The sequence below is a fragment of the Cyprinodon tularosa genome, unplaced genomic scaffold (genome assembly GCF_016077235.1).
Source record: "Cyprinodon tularosa strain WSP-4 unplaced genomic scaffold, ASM1607723v1 ctg394, whole genome shotgun sequence".
In the NCBI taxonomy this organism is placed as follows: domain Eukaryota; kingdom Metazoa; phylum Chordata; class Actinopteri; order Cyprinodontiformes; family Cyprinodontidae; genus Cyprinodon; species Cyprinodon tularosa.
Genome location: NW_024039112.1, coordinates 99,150 through 116,149, shown reverse-complemented (window position 1 = coordinate 116,149; position 17,000 = coordinate 99,150). Strand labels below are relative to the sequence as shown.

At 42.5% G+C, this 17,000-nt stretch overlaps 1 protein-coding gene across 1 annotated transcript; it reads right to left on the bottom strand.

Moving 5' to 3' along the window:
* Window positions 1–3,304: 3,304 nt before the first annotated feature.
* On the bottom strand, window positions 3,305–16,015 carry shkbp1 (SH3KBP1 binding protein 1). Its single transcript, XM_038297696.1, has 16 exons — window positions 15,837–16,015; window positions 12,760–12,813; window positions 12,630–12,675; window positions 12,416–12,548; window positions 12,254–12,334; window positions 11,856–12,111; window positions 11,529–11,719; window positions 9,295–9,410; window positions 9,105–9,192; window positions 8,839–8,955; window positions 7,490–7,660; window positions 7,255–7,410; window positions 7,070–7,166; window positions 4,960–5,144; window positions 4,758–4,860; window positions 3,305–4,682 (listed from the first exon to the last, which is right to left on the bottom strand). The coding sequence occupies exons 1-16, from the start codon at window positions 15,890–15,892 to the stop codon at window positions 3,998–4,000; spliced, it is 2,535 nt and encodes an 844-aa protein (XP_038153624.1). The 5' UTR covers window positions 15,893–16,015; the 3' UTR covers window positions 3,305–3,997.
* Between the last annotated feature and the right edge of the window lie 985 nt (window positions 16,016–17,000).

The window sequence follows — 17,000 nt, the reverse complement described above, 5'->3', positions numbered from 1 at the left end:
GGACGTCTCCCTTGTGAGGTGTTCCAGGCACGTCCCACAGGGAGGAGGCCCAGGGGGATGGATGGATGGATGGATAAGGGGTAAAACCATTTTTTCCCCTTCTATTGAAGCTCCATCTGACTCCATTATATCACACTGAAAAAAAATCAATATCTAGATAAAGTCATTTCTTTCTTAAAATAAGTGCATTTGTTCTTAGATTGAGGAGGTAATAAAAGAAAATAAGAAAATAAGTAAAAATACTCATTCTATTGGCAAATTATCACATTTACCTACTCAAATTAAGGGTAAATACAGTTAATTTAAGAAATCTTTACTTATTTCTAGATCGTTTTTCAAGTGCACACATTTATTTCCTATATTAACGTGCAAGAAAGGAGTTCTATGTTTCTTGGATCAACTATTCTACATATTTTCTTTAAGGACTTTAAATGCTGATTTATATAAAGAGGCAGAAATCTGAGGAAATAGATTCTCACATTATAGCTGTCGGGTTTAGTTGAACCTATAGGTGGCAGTAAATGGCATAGAGATTTTGGATAAAAACATGGATGAAAATAGGAAGAAAACATTAGTTTCAAAATGGAAAACAAATCAACTAAAATACACCTAGCCACAAACATTCTGGACAATGATCAGAATATAAATCAGAAGCTTCATTATGATCAAATTTATATAAACTCTAAGTAGATTTAGTCCTTTAATTTGTTTTGGGATTTTTTATTCAAACCATGTAAAAACAGGAACCAAAGAAAGACGATAAGCTACTCTTACGTGTTTTTGTTGGTTAAAAAAATAACAATGATAAAAAAAGGTGAATGAGGCTGCATGGCTGCTTATGGGCAGCATAAGAACTCAGCACAAAGATCCTTTTTAAGGTAATGTGGCAGAATGAATGAGTGACAAATTAGTAACAGCTAAATAGCATTACCGATGGCGTGCACTGACTTTTTGAAGGGAGAGGGCTGAGAGAAAAAGCAAAGGGTCACACACAGTAGCAGCCATTCAAAATGGCCCTTCCCAGTCAAAAACCAGCAAGTCCCCCTCAAACTTGGAGCAACTGGAGTAAACCTTCCTTCTCCTGGGCGTTCATATTTATTCTTTGACTCCACCCTTTCACTGAATTACAGGGAGATGAAGCTTCTCTTTAGATCTTAATGGTCACAAATCATGACAAAAAGAATATTTTACTACAAAGATTGATGTTTGAAAAGGCATTGTAGAGGATAAACCAAGGGCCCATCAAGGAAAGTGGGGAAATTTGAATGGCTACTACTGTAAAGCGTGTGCTCAGCACTGTAGAGGGAACTTTAGCTAGCGTTTGTGCAACCAAGAGGTCCCTTTAGCACAAGTTTGGCTCCTAAGGAGACACATTAGCATGCTCTTAGGTTCCTGAGGGCCTATTTTAGCATGCGCTTTTCAACAATTAGGCCACAAGGGAGGCAACTGCCCCCCCTCCATGCACGCCACGGAGCATGATCATTTCTGCAGGTTTCAGATTAACTCCTAGCAATAATCCTCTACCATGAATAACTGGCTGACTGTGTTCCCCACTAAGAACTTTCATATCTCTAATTTCTGCGCTCGATTATTGTCATTAATTGATTATTAAAATAACCGTCAACTACTTTATCAATTAGGAAATGGAATATAGAGACTCTAAAACATGCCTTTGGCTGACAGAGCGAGCCACTTTGAGCACTAATTATATCAAAATTGTAAAAAAAATCTTTAAACATTTTGCATTTAAGATAAAAAACAAACTTTTTCATCACTCTATCCAGAACGCCTCAAGTGGAAAAGTTTTAGTTTCACCTGGTTTAATTTGGTAATATCTTCTTTAAGTAATTTCTGGTGATCCAATTATTAATTGATTCATCGAAAAAAATGATCAACTTATTATTCGATTAGCAAAATAATCGGTAGTATATATATATATATATATACATATATATATATATATTCACAGCAGTCTAGTTGTTAAAAAAAGAAGGGGGTTGGTGTAAGAAATTTTTCTTTTTTGGAAGCATACATAGCCTAATTAATATAGTCTATTAACCTAAAGCAATAGACATGGTATGGTTGTTACATGTCAGGTACGCAGGTCATTGACCTTGAGGCACCTTACAGTAGAACTGCAGTCAGTCCCTGGACTGGCATGGCTATCACTGCCCCTACAGAGTTAGGGACTCATTTTCCACTGGGATCAGCTTCATAGTCATAGTAGGACACAGCCCACCAAATGTTGAAAGTGCAATATTATTGGTATTACTTATAATATACAGTAGAAATTTACATATTCAGGGAAAAAATGTCACAGAGGATGGTCATTTAAGAATATATATATATATATATATATATATATATTTTAGTGCTGTCAATTTTTTAATTGCGATTAATCGCATCAATGCGTAAGTTAACTCGCGATTAATCGCATTTTAATCGCACATTTTTTTCCTGATTGAAAATCATTTAAATACTCTCGATGAAATACAAAAAAATACATACAGGCTAGGTTTGTGCCAATGTTCTTTTTTTTTAAATGAAAACAGGTCACAGACACTGATTTATGCCATAGAAACATATGGCAAGAAGACGGGGAGGCATGTAGCAAAAAATAACAAATATGTAGCCAAAAAAAAGGCCCTAAAAACAGGCTGATGTAAAAGACAGTCTTTACAGTTAATACAGTCTTTTGAACAAAGACAAGCATTTTACCCTACTGCTATAAAATGTAGTACAGTAAACATTAGATGTTAATTAACCAAGATAATAATGAACAATTTTCAATCAATACATCAAAATCAATAGACCGACATCACTAGATGGAGGTAGTCTATGCTCTAGAAAGTTACTTTTCAGCCTCTTAACAAAAATGAGAACACACACACACACGATACCGACCTGTGACAGCAAGAGTGCCGTAGCAGATTCCATTTCACCTCAGTAATCTGTTTTCTCAGCGTATTTCAGGTTGCTACTAGTTACCAGACACTCAACTTGTTTGTTGGTGGTGGGGCTTAAAGAAAAGGCACTAGCGTCACCCAGTGTATGAGCGTCTTTTTTCCTTGAGGAGCTCCGCTCTCGAAGCCTATGGAAAATGCATAGACTGGGGGGAAATAGCCCCGCCTTCCGCCTTATATATATATATATATATATATATGTGTGTGTGTGTGTACAGTGCAACTTTAAAGAGTGCTTACTTTTTTTTGCAAGTTTCAACTTTCTTTTTTCAGATTTCCAATTTCCAGTGTATGTTTACATTTTAGTGAATTAAGTGAAAGTAAAATAAAACAGGCAAAACTCCAAAAAATGAATTTAGGTTTTACTGAAGTACAGCAGAAGACGGTAGAACCTGGCGGTTCTTTACACAAACCTTCTATTCTTGTTTAGCTGAGACACAACAAACAAATATTCAAATATATGAATTAACGTTATAGAAAACTTTAAATATAAATATTTCAATATGATAGGATCAGATGCTGCCTCCTTCAGGTTTTAAGTTAAACTTCGGGTAGAAATGATAAAAATAAATCTTCTGTTAAAGTTATCGGTAGAAATCAGACCAGAAAAGATCCAGAAACAAAGTCAGATAGAAAAAGCTAGAAAAACAAATGTCCCCAAACACACCGTGACCTTTAACCCATCAGCTGAGTCTCAGTCAGGTCCAGTTCTGATTTCTGTCAGATCCTGAGTGAAATGTTACCTTTAAATTAACAAGCTCCGCCTTCTTAATCCTGAAACCATCAACTCCAGTCAAGTCAAGCAGCTGTAGTGTTTATTCCTGACTCTATGGTGCCACCTGCTGGAAGTCTGGAGAAAAATGGAGTTTAAAACCAAAAGGAACATGATCCTGATGCTGCTGAATAATTGGTTGGCCAGTCAGGGAATGGTATGGGCCCATCGGCCAATGAGAAGCTGGTTTGAATCCAGCCAATCAGAAGCAGGTTCCAGTCCTCTCAGCCAATCAGAAGCAGGTTCCAGTCCTCTCAGCCAATCAGAAGCTGGTCTCGTTCATGGGTGGTTTGGGGCTGGATGGCGCCCCCCCACCGGTTCCATCCGGACTGGACGGACTCTCTGCTGATGCTTCAGCGGGTGACGCTGCGGCGCCCTGGCGCGGAGATGATGGCGTCAGAGACCGGTTTGGACTCTGCACTGAGGTGGCGGGGCTATTCGGAGAGGAGGGTGTGGTCCTCCTGTGCGATGAAGAGGAAGGTGAAGGCGAAGAGGAGATGGATGAAGGTGTTCCCTGTGGGTGCCGGGATCCTGGAGACACGGTGAAGCTGGTGGGGGTCCTGATGTTGAATCTGGCCTCCAGCTCGCTGCAGACCGCCACACTTCGCCTCACGCCCTCCGACCAGGGCGGCATCCCGAAGGCTGAGCTCGCCGCTCCCTCGGGTCCCTTGGCGAGCTCCTGGCAGCGCTCAACGAAACTGCCCCGGCGGACCGCCTCCCTGTCCTTCTGGTGGCGGGGGCTCGGGCTCTGATTGCGGCCGTGGCCGTAGAAACCCTGGAAGCCAGCAGACAAGGCGGCCTCCCTGGGCGGCCTGCTCAGGGGGGGCGGAGTCTGCCGAGGGAGGCTGCCGCACAGCGAGGCGGAGGATCCGGACGCCCCGGCTGGTCCCCGTCCTCCTGAGTGGAAACGTTCGGACCGCAAACTGTCGCTGAGCTGAGAGTGGAGGCTGTAGGGACAGGAAGTGACATCAGAAACTGGGCGGGGTTTAGTGGGCAGCGTGTGTGTGTGTGTGTGTATGTACCTGCAGGTGGAGGCTCGTGGCGTGCTGTCAGGGGTCCGCGTCAGAGCCAGGTCACACTGGTCCAGCAGCTCCAGCAGCTCCTCCTCCGTCGGCCCGCCCAGAGCTGTTAGCAGAAAAAAATACAAAACAATCCACCATTTAAAAATTTCTCATCGGCCAATCAGAGAGCTTCGACCCGTCACATTCTCAGGAAGGTCCTGACCTCTGATGTCCACCTTCCCAGCTATCTCCATGGCCGTGGTCAGGTCCCACATCTGGATGCTGCCGTTGCTATGGCCACTGAACAGGTAGCGCCGCGGGCGCGAGCCGATGCGACTTGAGCCCTCGCACTCGTGCACCATGAAGGCGGTGATGGAGGTCCCGTCCACCGATCGCACCTCGCACACCCTGATAACCAGAGGAGCAAAAAACACGGCCCCTCAGGAAACGACATCAGAGCCATTCCCTGACGCAGTAGGCGCTACTCGAAGGCATGGATATATAAAAACTAAATAAAGATAAATAAAAACTGACAATGAATTAATTGTTTATTAGATAACAATTTTTTCCATGGATTAATTGATGAAGTCTGCCTAAAATAAACTTTCACTGTCGTAATGTTACTGCTCTCCACCAGAGGGCACCACTGTTCACCATTTCACATATCTAATTCATGTTTCTCCTCCATTCAGTAACCTAATAGTTTCCAGTCCTATTAGATCTTATAAATCAGTTTAATAAAGTGCAATAAAACATTTTTTTATGTATTCACTCCATGTTTAATTCTACTGTAACACTAAATTGTAAAAATAAAATATTCATCAAACTGTAAAAAGATATTTAGCTCTTCATGTTCCATAGATCCTCTTGAAACAAGAGCATTAAAATGCAGAAGGGGTGAAGTTATTAATCCAAAAATGCTCTGTCCAACGTGTATAAGAAGACTTTTATTTGCAGCATTTCTAGACTTAGACCTTCATCAGGAATCTTAAGTCATCTTAAATAGGGGGTCGTTTTTTCCCCCCACACGACAAATAAATTTGGAAAACGTAGACAAATACGGTGGTATTCTAATGTACATAAAAAAAATAAAAAGGCACCGTATGTCTACATTTTTTTAAGTACATAGGGGCTCCTCAGTGGAACAGTGTGTAGTACTACTGCCTTGCAGCTAGAAAGTTCTAGGTTCGATTCCCGACCCCGGTGTCTTTCTGCATGGAGTTTGCATGTTCTCCCTAAGCATGCGTGGGTTCTCTCCAGGTACTCCAGCTTCCTCCCACAATCCAAAAAGATGACTGTTAGATTAATTGGTTTCTCACAAAGTTCACACTGCAGCCTGATGTGACCCAAATCTGATTTTTGGCCCATATGCGACCTGGATCTGATCTTTTCACGGCTGTCTGAACAATACAGATCCGATCTTTTCCAATGCGACGCAGGTCACTTGGCTATTTGGTCCTGAATATATATATTTTTTCCTTTAACACAAATACAAATCAATGAATACAACTGCATGAATCTGCTGCTGTGATTCAAAAAATTCAACTTTACAAGTTATGCCTTCATTTTCACTTGTGACAAATGTCACACTGCTAAAAATGAGCCGTGACTTGTGGGTAGTACCCATGATCGGACAGCAGAGGGCGCAGCCTGTTTGGTCAGTATGTACAGCTGTCACCCAGCTCATCATAAGCAGAAGCGTTCGATGCCATCGCTTTACCGTATTAACAGGAGAAGCGGCGCAAGTGAAATTAGACACTGCTGTCGGACAACATGTGGTAATTTATAAATGTTTTAAATCAGGTTGGATCCGGATAAGCCAGCAGGTGGGTCCAGATCCAGACCTTGGTCCGCTAATCCGTGACCTCTGGTTTATACTATGTCTATGTAAACGACGGTCAACGTAAGCTTTTTTCCCCGCCAATAAGCTCCGGAAGAGAATGAGAAAAACGCATGAATCACTGCTCTCCCATTTCATCTGGGTTAACCCAGTTCACTTGGACGGGATGTGTGCAGATGTGCAGCTGCAATGCAGGTCAGATTATGCTAATCAGTCTGTTTCAGCTGGAATACCTTCTTTTTCTTTATAAAAAAACAGCAAAAGACGTGATTTGTGCCTTTGTGGATGGGAGAGATGCTGCATGCTCATCCTGATCGGATTTGGGAGTTTACTTTATCAGTTACCAGCTGTGAAACTAATGAAGAACTGGAATGAATGGATGAAGCACAGCCGGTCCAGATGGATACTAACTAGAAGTTTCTTCTTTATGACCAGTTGGCCAACATAGGACATTTAAATACCAGAGGAATCAAAGGGTTATTTTGTCCCTCACCTCTTCCCGTTGGACGACAGCCTGACGTAGAGCTTGTCTGTATCTGGAACCACCCTCTGGATGAACACCTGCTGGTCGTCTCGCTCCCCATACGGACCTGGAACCACACAAACCCAGCTGAAGCCGCAGAGGAACAGAACTGAGAAATAAATCTGGACCTGAAACGGCGTCGTTGGCGGTGGTACCGATCTCAGTCCCGGCGCTGCAGCCGCCGTGTCCGTCGATGTCGTCCAGGCTCAGGATCTTAAAGGAGGTGAGCGGAGTGGATCCAGGCTGGGTGGAGATCATCCCTCTGAAGCGGGTCACCGTCCATGTTCGCACATGGTTGTTATCGGCACAGACTTAAAAACCAGAGCAGAACCATCAGAACTGGACGACCCCCCGGTCCAAAGCTGGACCCGGTCGGTCAGAGGAGCGTACCTGAGATCAGGTGCTTCTCAGATAGCATGATCTTGGTGACGGGGCTACGGTGGACAGAGAAGGTCTGGAACAGCTGCGGCCCGGAGCCCACCGTCTCCGGGTGCTGGACGATGACCCGGACCGTGCCAGAACTGGTCCCGTATGCGATCTCGATCCAGTTCCCGCTGTCACCTGAAAACATAAAGGTGGAGGTCATTACTTAGCTTCTGAAGTCCGGTCCAACCCGGGAATTATCCCAACAATGTTTAGATCAGATACTAGACTTAAACACATTGGACCTTTAGTTTTGGTTTTGTTAGGATCCAGTTTAGAGTCAGAGCTCAAGTTTAAGGCTTGAATTGGTTAAAAAAAGAGATATATATATATATATTTATAAGAACGTCTGGACGGTACGACTGAGTATTAGGGCCAGGCTAGTTTTTTTTTTTTTTTTTTTTTTTTTTTGAGAAAAAAGTTGGAATATTAGGAGAATAAAGTAAGAACTTTACGAGAATAAAGTTGTGATATTTGGAGAATGAAGCCATCATACAACCCGTTTCAGATAGAAAGCTTCGACCATCATATGACGGCTGACCAGCTCCACCAAACGGCAACCTGAGTCCACTTTGACCTGCTGCCCAATTTGATGCTGCTGCTAAAAGATTTCTTTATTTGTCAAACCAGAACCAAAGTATAACTTCACATGATGCTCGACATTCCTCATTTTAGGGAAGACGGTGCTTCTTGTAAGAGTTTTCATAAAATTTGTTTTTCATAATTTTAAGACTTTATTCTTGATATATTATGACTATTCTCATTGTGACTTTTTTCTCGTAATATTATGACTTTATTCTAGTAATTTTAGGACTTCTCCTAATTATACAACTTTATTCTCGTAATGTTACGACTTCATTCTCGTAAATTCTCGAAATTTTGCGACTTTATTGTCGAAATTTTGCAACGTTATTTTCGAAATTTTGCGACTTTATTCCTGTAATTTTTCAACTTTATTCTAGTAATTTTATGACTATTATCATTGCGACTTTATTCTCGTAATTTTGCGACTTTATTCTCGTAATTTTGCGACTTTATTCTCGTAATTTTGCGACTTTATTCTTTAATTTTGCGACTTTTTTCTTGTAATTTTGTGAATTTATTCTTGTAATTTTGAGACTTTATTCTTGTAATGTTACAAATGTTGAAAAAAAAAATCCCAAGCTTGGCCCTAATACTCCGTCGTAGGATGGAGAGCCGCCTTACTAAAAATATTTATACATACATTTATTTTTCAAGATATTCATTTCTATTTCCAGCTCTGTCACAGAACCAGTAAACTGAATGAAGTGGGTCGCAGTGGACCCTATCCTTACTGGTTTTGGGGGTCAGGTAGACGCTGAGTGCGGTGATGGCGTCTTCGGTTGGATCTCTGTAGAGCTCCGTCACTAGCAGGTCGTTGTCCTTCATCCTCAGAGGAAACTTCTGAACGTCTGATCAACAGCAGAGAGGAAGGTGAGGAACCGACTTAAATGATTCGGATCAGTCAGAATATTTCACTGCCTGGTCGATGTGGAGGTGTATCCCGGTGTCTGTAGCCACGGCGACAGCCTCGGTTTCTACCTCTAACTCTGCCTCTTACCGATGTAGTAGATGGAGCCGTTGTTGCAGCCCAGGATGAGGAAGGAGCCGGCCGTGTCGTAGCTGCTGATCGGAACCACGTCCTGGTTCTGGAGGGAGAGAGAATAAAAAAAAAAAAAAAAAAAAAGATTCTGAAGTCACGACCACACGCATGTCGTAGGAAACAGTCCAGAACAAGAGGCTCCGCCCACCTGCCAGTGCTTGGTGACGGCGTTCCAGACGCCGACCTTTCCGGTGTGGCTGGTGGCGATCAGCTGGTTACCAACGAAGAAGAGAGCCTCTGCCGGCACATTGAGGCTGAAGACGCCTGCAGGAGCAAACAGATCCGTTTACAGTCTGAGGTTTGGGTCCAGATGGGCTTGGTTCTGAACCAGGGGAGACCGGGGCTAGTTGTCACACGGGTAAGTTGTCACATTGCAATTATCTTCTCAGTAACTGAACATTTTCCACTACCCAAAGTAAAAAATATTGACTCTATATTTTTAAATAAGTTAAATTCAGAAAAAAATCCTAGGAGTTACACATGTGGACTTGTTAAAATAGATATTAAGACATCCTGTCATATCAGTGACATCAGTCATTGTTCTGATTCTGCTCAAATTAAGGCTAAATATACTTAATTTAAGCCATTTTTTACTTATTTCTGGATTGTTTTTGCAGTGTAATGATTATTATGAAACAGATTGAATTATTGTTTGCAGGGATTAAAGTAAAAAAAAAATCCTGAGCCTGAACTTTTTCGACACAGGCAAGAAACTCACATATTATATTATTCATTTGAGTCAATAAGTCGATGCAATCAACTTGTTTTCCTTAAAAAACTTTGAATCACTTTGACTGGATGATCTGGTGGACTGTAAAGTGCCTTGAGATGACATTAGGGGTGGAACAGTTCACAAAATCCACGGTTCGGTTCACGGTTTCGTGGTCACGGTTTTTGGTTCGGTTCGGTATATGTTGATTGTTAGCCTGACATGTTGGTCATGTTGCTGTTAGCATAAACAAAACGTGTTGCGCAATGCTTGCACACTGTTGCACTTTTATCCACCACTTTCTTTCCGCCGTCATCGTAGGTCACTCTAAATGCAAAGTGGTCCCATACAGCAGACCTATAAAGTGCTGCTGGCGCGTCTTCCAACTCCTGTTCTTTCCCACTCGCCATACCCACACAATTCTCCACAACAACTGATTTTTTTTTCTGCTACACCCGGCTACGCTGCTTCGCTTCTTCTTCTTGTTTACTACTGGTGGTTGGCTTTGGTCGCAGTACAGCCACCTTCTGCTCTGGAGTGTAAACGCTTCGCCTATGAGAAAAAGGAGCAGTGCATGAACCAAACGAAACACACGCGAACCAAACCGAGACAGTCGAACCGAACGGTTCGGACGGTTTTCATAAACCGTTCCATCCCTAGATGACGTGTGTTGTGAATTGGCGCCACGTAAATAAACTGAATTGAATGATTGAAGACTAAACTTGACTTTTGAAAATCCAATACCAAAAACGGCCAGAAGATGGAAAAAGTTAATCTTGCAGAAGCAAAGGCCTGGTTTACCCAACTTCCTGCACCAGCTGCTAAATGGCTCGCCACCTCGCCCTGTCTCCTCCAGCCATGCCCAGCGCCATTTATTTAAGGCCTTTATCTGTGGTCGTGACATCTTCCCTGGAGTTCATGATCTGCATTGTTCCCACTCCAGGCAATTCCATTCTCTCCATCATTCTGCTCTCCAAACACAAAGTTTCATTTATTTTCTGATTTTTTTTTTACACGTCTCTTTGTAGAATGAGCCTTTAAAGGGCGCAAGGTGACTTTTTGTGTAGAACTTCAGCGCTGCACCACAATCTATCTGGCAACTAGAGGAAGAAACAAGAGGAGGAGGTGCACGCTTTCCTAAGACCCGCCCCTTTCTTCTTTTGATTGGCTAAAACTGTTAGTTTCAGAGCGCTACTTTGCTGCCATTGGCTGACAAATCGAGGAGGGATTTCGATTGTCTTTTTTAAATTTATTTATCGTAAATGTATTTTCGAGTGATTTTTTTTACCCACCGGCAAAAGCTATGAACCGGAAATCCGACCTGGGGCCTGAATACTTTAATCCCTGTGTTTGTATTTATTTAAAAATATGATAAATAAAAAATCGCATTAAAACACATTTGGAATATTAAGATTAAAAAAAAAACAATTAGATTATTTTTCAAAATCATTCAGCCATATTGAAAATAAAAAAAATGTATTAGTTAACTAACAAATATCATAATAGAACCTAAAAAAGAAAAAATCCCGAAAGAAATAGCTGAAAGTACAAACCCTATTAATTAATACTTACGATCAATTTAACAAGAAATATGAATCATCTGAACCGGATCAAACTGGACCAACACTTGAACTGAGGGAATCTAAATCTACTCCGACAGACCGCAGTCATACCGATTTCGTTCCCATTGCCGTCGGGACAGATGGACCAGAGGATGATCTCCGTTACCGAGGCGACGGCCACCATCTTGTCATTGTCTCCCAGCGAGCCGCCCATCACCTTGGCGTTGAGGGCGACTCTGTCGATCATGCAATCAAGGCGAGGGGAGGTGAAGACCTGCTGCCAGCCGGTGGACTCCTTCATCCTAACAGAGGAGGGAAGGAGACTCCGTCATGGTTCTAATTCATCATCCCATTTTCTCCCCGTCAGAACCGACCATCAGGGGAGACGGACAAACCCAGCCAATCAGAAGGAAATCAGCAGGAAAATGATGCGTTCACCTGTAGCAGACGACGAACTGAGCGTACGCCACGGCGATCCAGTTATGGTGTCCGCAGATGATCCGAACCATGCCGGAATCTGAGGATCCACCTGCAGACGTCCGCTCCTCGGTCCGACCCAGAATCCCGGAGTTCCCCAGGTTCGGAGGCATCGTGTTGCTGCGTCTGACCGGCGCCCTCTCCGCCGGCACAGCCCGACCCGCCATGAACTGTGGCCCGGCTACGCTGTGACGGTTCCGGCGCTTGGCCGGGTAAACTGAGGGAGACGCAGACAGAGAGCGGTTCCAGAACACACAGAGGTTCAGCATCGTTCAACAAACCCGAGGCGTCCAGGATGGACCCGGACCTCCAGAACCGGGTCTTAGCTTCCTTTAGTTCTGCGGGGTCAGAGGGCCTACCTGGTGGGGGCAGGTATCCGTTGAACAGAACATTTCCGCAGGAGGACCGGTCCAGCTCGTCGCACAGCTGCAGCTTCCGCACTGAAATAAAAAGATCCAACCTTTATTTCCGGGCTTCAGGCACCATGTTCACCAGAACATTCTCCTCGTTCTCCGTCTCACCCAGGGGCGTGATCCCGTAGAACTCCGCCTCATGCATGAGCATGTGCACGTTGATGGAGCGAGGGTACAGCTCTTTGCTCCGCAGGAAGTTGAGGATTGGAGCGAACAGGGAGGGGTCTCTGTCGATGAAGATCTGAGGACAAAAACCCAGAGAGCATCACAGCCGGGACCGCCACGGAAAAAAAACTGAACACACGGATACGGGAATACTCACGGCTCCATCGTCATCCTTCAGCGTCGAGATGCGGCCGCTCAGGAGGCTGAAGGTAAACGCAGAAGAAGAAACATCAGAGACACAAACGCTCTAATCAGACGGACTGATGTTTAATGGTTAACTGACTCACCTGGAGAAGAAGGAGTCAGGAACCCAGGTGAGCGTCTGTCGGGAGGTGCTGAACCTGGAAAACATTTCAGAGCTCGTCTTTCTACTCGTCATGGAGGTTTGGATCGATTCAGATCAGCTGAACCTGAAACATCAGCTCTGTTCCTCCTAGATTCACTGCTTAGATCCCTTGAGCCTCACTACTTTAAGGCCAAACTCGCTTTTTCATTTCAATTTAGTTTATTTCTATAGCGGCAATTCACAACACGTCATCTCAAGGCTCTTTACAGTTCAACCAGATCATACAGTCAAACTGATTAAAAGTTTTCTATCTAAGGAAAACCAGTTGATTGCATCGACTCATTGACTCAAAAGCAATCCCTTACACTAAGCAGGCTTGTAGCGACAGTGGAGAGGAAAAACTCCCTTTTAACAGGAAGAAACCTCCAGCAGAACCAGGCTCAGTGGGAGCGGCAATCTGCCGAGGCCGACTGGGGTTCAAGGAGACAGAAGCAGAGATCTACACTAAAAAACAGGCCTATCCCTAACATCTATAAACAAGATGTTAATGGCAGCAGCACAGCTGTTATTTCTCTCCAGGATGGAGTCACAGCCAAACAGACGAGGTGAAGCTACTATGAGAAAAAGCAGAGAGGGCATAACATTAGAGATAGAACTAACAGATTCTACAGATTGGGAGAATAGAGATAGAATGAAGCAGAATGATGAAATAGGGGTCCCTATGTCCTCAAGAAGTCAAAGCATATAGCAGCATAACTATAGAGATGTTCAGGATAACCTGAGCCACTCTAACTATAAGCTTTATCAAAAAGGAAAGTTTTAAGTCTAGCCTTAAAAGTAGACAGGGTGTCTGCCTCACGGACTAAAACTGGTAGTTGGTTCCACAGGAGAGGAGCCTGATAACTAAAAGATTTTCCACCAGTAAATGTGAAGTTTAGCATCTCTGTCACTAATTTCTCTACGAGGCGAATGGCAGGAAATTTTCATTAAAGGAATAGTACACCCAAAAAATGGTTAGCCTTCATTTTCTACTCACCCCCATGCTGAACAACACTCTGGAGTACTTTTTTGATATCTCAAATGCATCTGGAGATCTGGGAGTCTTCTTGCTGTCTGCTGACATTCAAATAATGGAGGTCTATGGTGCCCGAGGCAGAAAGGTCCATAAAAGTCCACAAAAAACGTTTCAATATTCCTCCATACTGCTCGTCCAATGTATTCCAAGTGTCCTGAGTGGGTAGCGTCCATAATTTACTCGAAATGAAGTCATTTAGAATGTTTTTAGAGCATAAACAGTAGTGTATAGGATTTCCTGAAAGCGCGTTCACGAGTCTACGGAAGCCGGCAGACCAAACCAGCGCATTCAGCTCGGCAAAGAACTCATGCTCTTCCTCAACACTGAAGTCCTCAGACATTTTTCTTTCGTTGTTTCTTTCTTTGCACAGGTAAACAGCACATTTCTTCTTCTACGCTTGCATTATCGGCAGAGCAGACGCTGAATGCGCACTTTCATCTGGTTCGGTCTGCCGCGGTTTCCGTAGACTCGTGAATATTGAAACGTTTTTTGTGGACTTTTATGGACCTTTCTGTCTCGGGCACCATAGACCTCCATTATTTGAATGTCAGCAGACAGCAAGAAGCCTCCCAGATCTCCAGATGCATTTGAGATATCAAAAAAGTACTCCAGAGTGTTGTTCAGCATGGGGGTGAGTAGAAAATGAAGGCTAATCATGTTTTGGGTGTACTATTCCTTTAAGCTCCTCATTGTGACAAAGCTGCTGTTAATAATGGAAGTTTCAAGTCAACCTTCAGCTAAAGGATGAAGACAAGCACTTTGGGAAAGTTTAATGCACACAGGAAACGGTTCTATTCACACGTTGCTGTCTATATGTTTGGGGACTGAATGGTGATGGGTCCCGTAACACTGACGGGTCGAGCCCATAGAGCCAAACACGGTCGTTTCAAGAAAGTCATGTGACCCATTAAAGGAGTTGCTTCTAACTGAGTGACTCACTAAACTGTGTTTAAAAAAAGTATCTGTTAACATGATGCAACTGCTTAGTTTATTATTAAAATTATCAAGAATTTTTGGGTAGCCTAAAAGGAATAGGAACGTTTCAGCCATTGCGTTTTTGTTTAAATTATCTGAATTAAAGTTAATTTCAAATTGACTCTTAGTTGATTTACTGTTTTTACTGTACTTATTGTTTGAGAATATGATTTAAAATCCTAGTCCACAAGCATCCTCATTCACATTTCCTCTAAATTTTCACGTCATGATATATGTTTACATTATTTATTGGTTGCATCTAAAAATTACAAAGATATTTTCAATTTAAACATAGATATGAAATAATACAATATAACCTCTAATAAATTGTTCTAGGTCATCAAATCAATTAAGTTATACTGTCCAATAAACTGCCTGTAGTGTCTTTAAATGTCCAGCAGGTGTCAGTATTCTGTGAGACAGTATCAACACAGCATCAATAGTTTGGCTTCATGATGCCTCATTAACTCATCAGTAGTGCTGAAGTTAAGATAAGCGGTCAGAGGTCCAGTCTGATCTGTTCCGACTGGTTTTTATCCGAATACAGGACAAGACAAACAGGAAAATGCCATTTCCAGCAATTGGTTAATTATGGTTCCATTATCGGACACGATGCTTTTCACATTATTTCCAGCATAAAGTTCCCAAAACAAGTTTCTAAAGTTAGAAGCAGGAGATCACTATAAAGGCCTGACGCTGTTGCAGCTACAGCCTGAAGTGACAGCGCCCAGCCGGATGTATGCTTTGATTGTCGGACACAAAGTAGAGATCCAAATCAATCCCGATTCATAACTTACACCTTTTCACTGAACTTCTAATAGAAATTTAATTGTATAAACTTGGGATATCAATATTAGAGATGAGAATAAAAACAAGCAGCAGATAAAAACCATGATTACTAACTTTGACGTTGGGTAAAATTTATTATTTCATTTAGAGAAAGAATCAAAGCTAAGTGAGCTGTCCGATAATGGAAGCAGGGGTGTTAGCTTTGTCTCTGCAGTTAGCCCGGAACTCCAGCTCCTCACCTCTTCCCACCGACATTCAGGTGGATAATATCTCCACTCTTCACCGTGGAAGACATCCTCCAGACACCGACTTGGAATAATTCCAGAAAAAACGAGAATTTAATCCATTTTTCTGGACAGGAATTACCGCAACATCGCACTTCCTGTCAGACAAGGAAAGGAAGGAGCAGAAGAACCCGGAAGTGAGCAGCAGAGCGAGAACAGGAGGCTGGAGGTAAAACACGGAGCTGAAATCCATGGATCCACCTAATTAATCATCAAATCTGGCTTTTTTGGAATTTATATGCCTATTTCCACTTTAAAACAAATGACAAACAGATGAATATGTCCAGTATGCACCTGCTTCCATCCAGTTTTAGGTGTTTAATGGTTTATAAACGTAAATGAATGATGCAATCATAAAATATTCAACTGAAAAGCATCTAATTAGACGCTCCTTTGGTTTAATTTAAGTGAATAGAACCATATTTTATTCTAATAGGCAAAAAAATATGATTATTATTTCTTTATCGTGAATTGAAAAAGTTAATTTGACAGTAACCGGTCAAAAGTTTGCAATGATTTTACTTTCGTGCAAAATGATCTTTAAACCACTGATCTCTATTTATTCACTGGATTGCGGGTGGCCCATTGGTAGTACAGGCGAAGTGAAGCCAGTGGCTGCCATATTGGTACTCCCTAGTTAGACCAGTCGCAATGTGAACAATATGTGCTTTACAGCATTGAATAACAATGATTTTTATAATTTTTAGGTGGACTTTTAAAATAAAGATAAGTTCATCACTTTGACACACACTTGCTGTTTCATAGCATAAGTAGATTATTTCAATTCAATTCAGTTTAATTCTATGGCGCCAATTCACAACACATGTCATCTCAAGGCACTTTATAGTTCACCAGATCATCCAGTGAAACTGATTTAAAGTTTTCTATCTAAGGAAAACCAGTTGATTGCATCGACTCATTGACTCCCTCACACTAAGCATGTTTGTAGCGACAGTGGAGAGGAAAAACTCCCTTTTAACAGGAAGAAACCTCTGGTTGAACCAGACTCAGTGTGAGCGGCCATCTGCTGAGGCCGACTGGGGTTCAAGGAAACAGAAGCAGAGACACAGAAGGCAGCTGTTAACTGTAACATATGAAAAAAAAAATACGCCCATCACA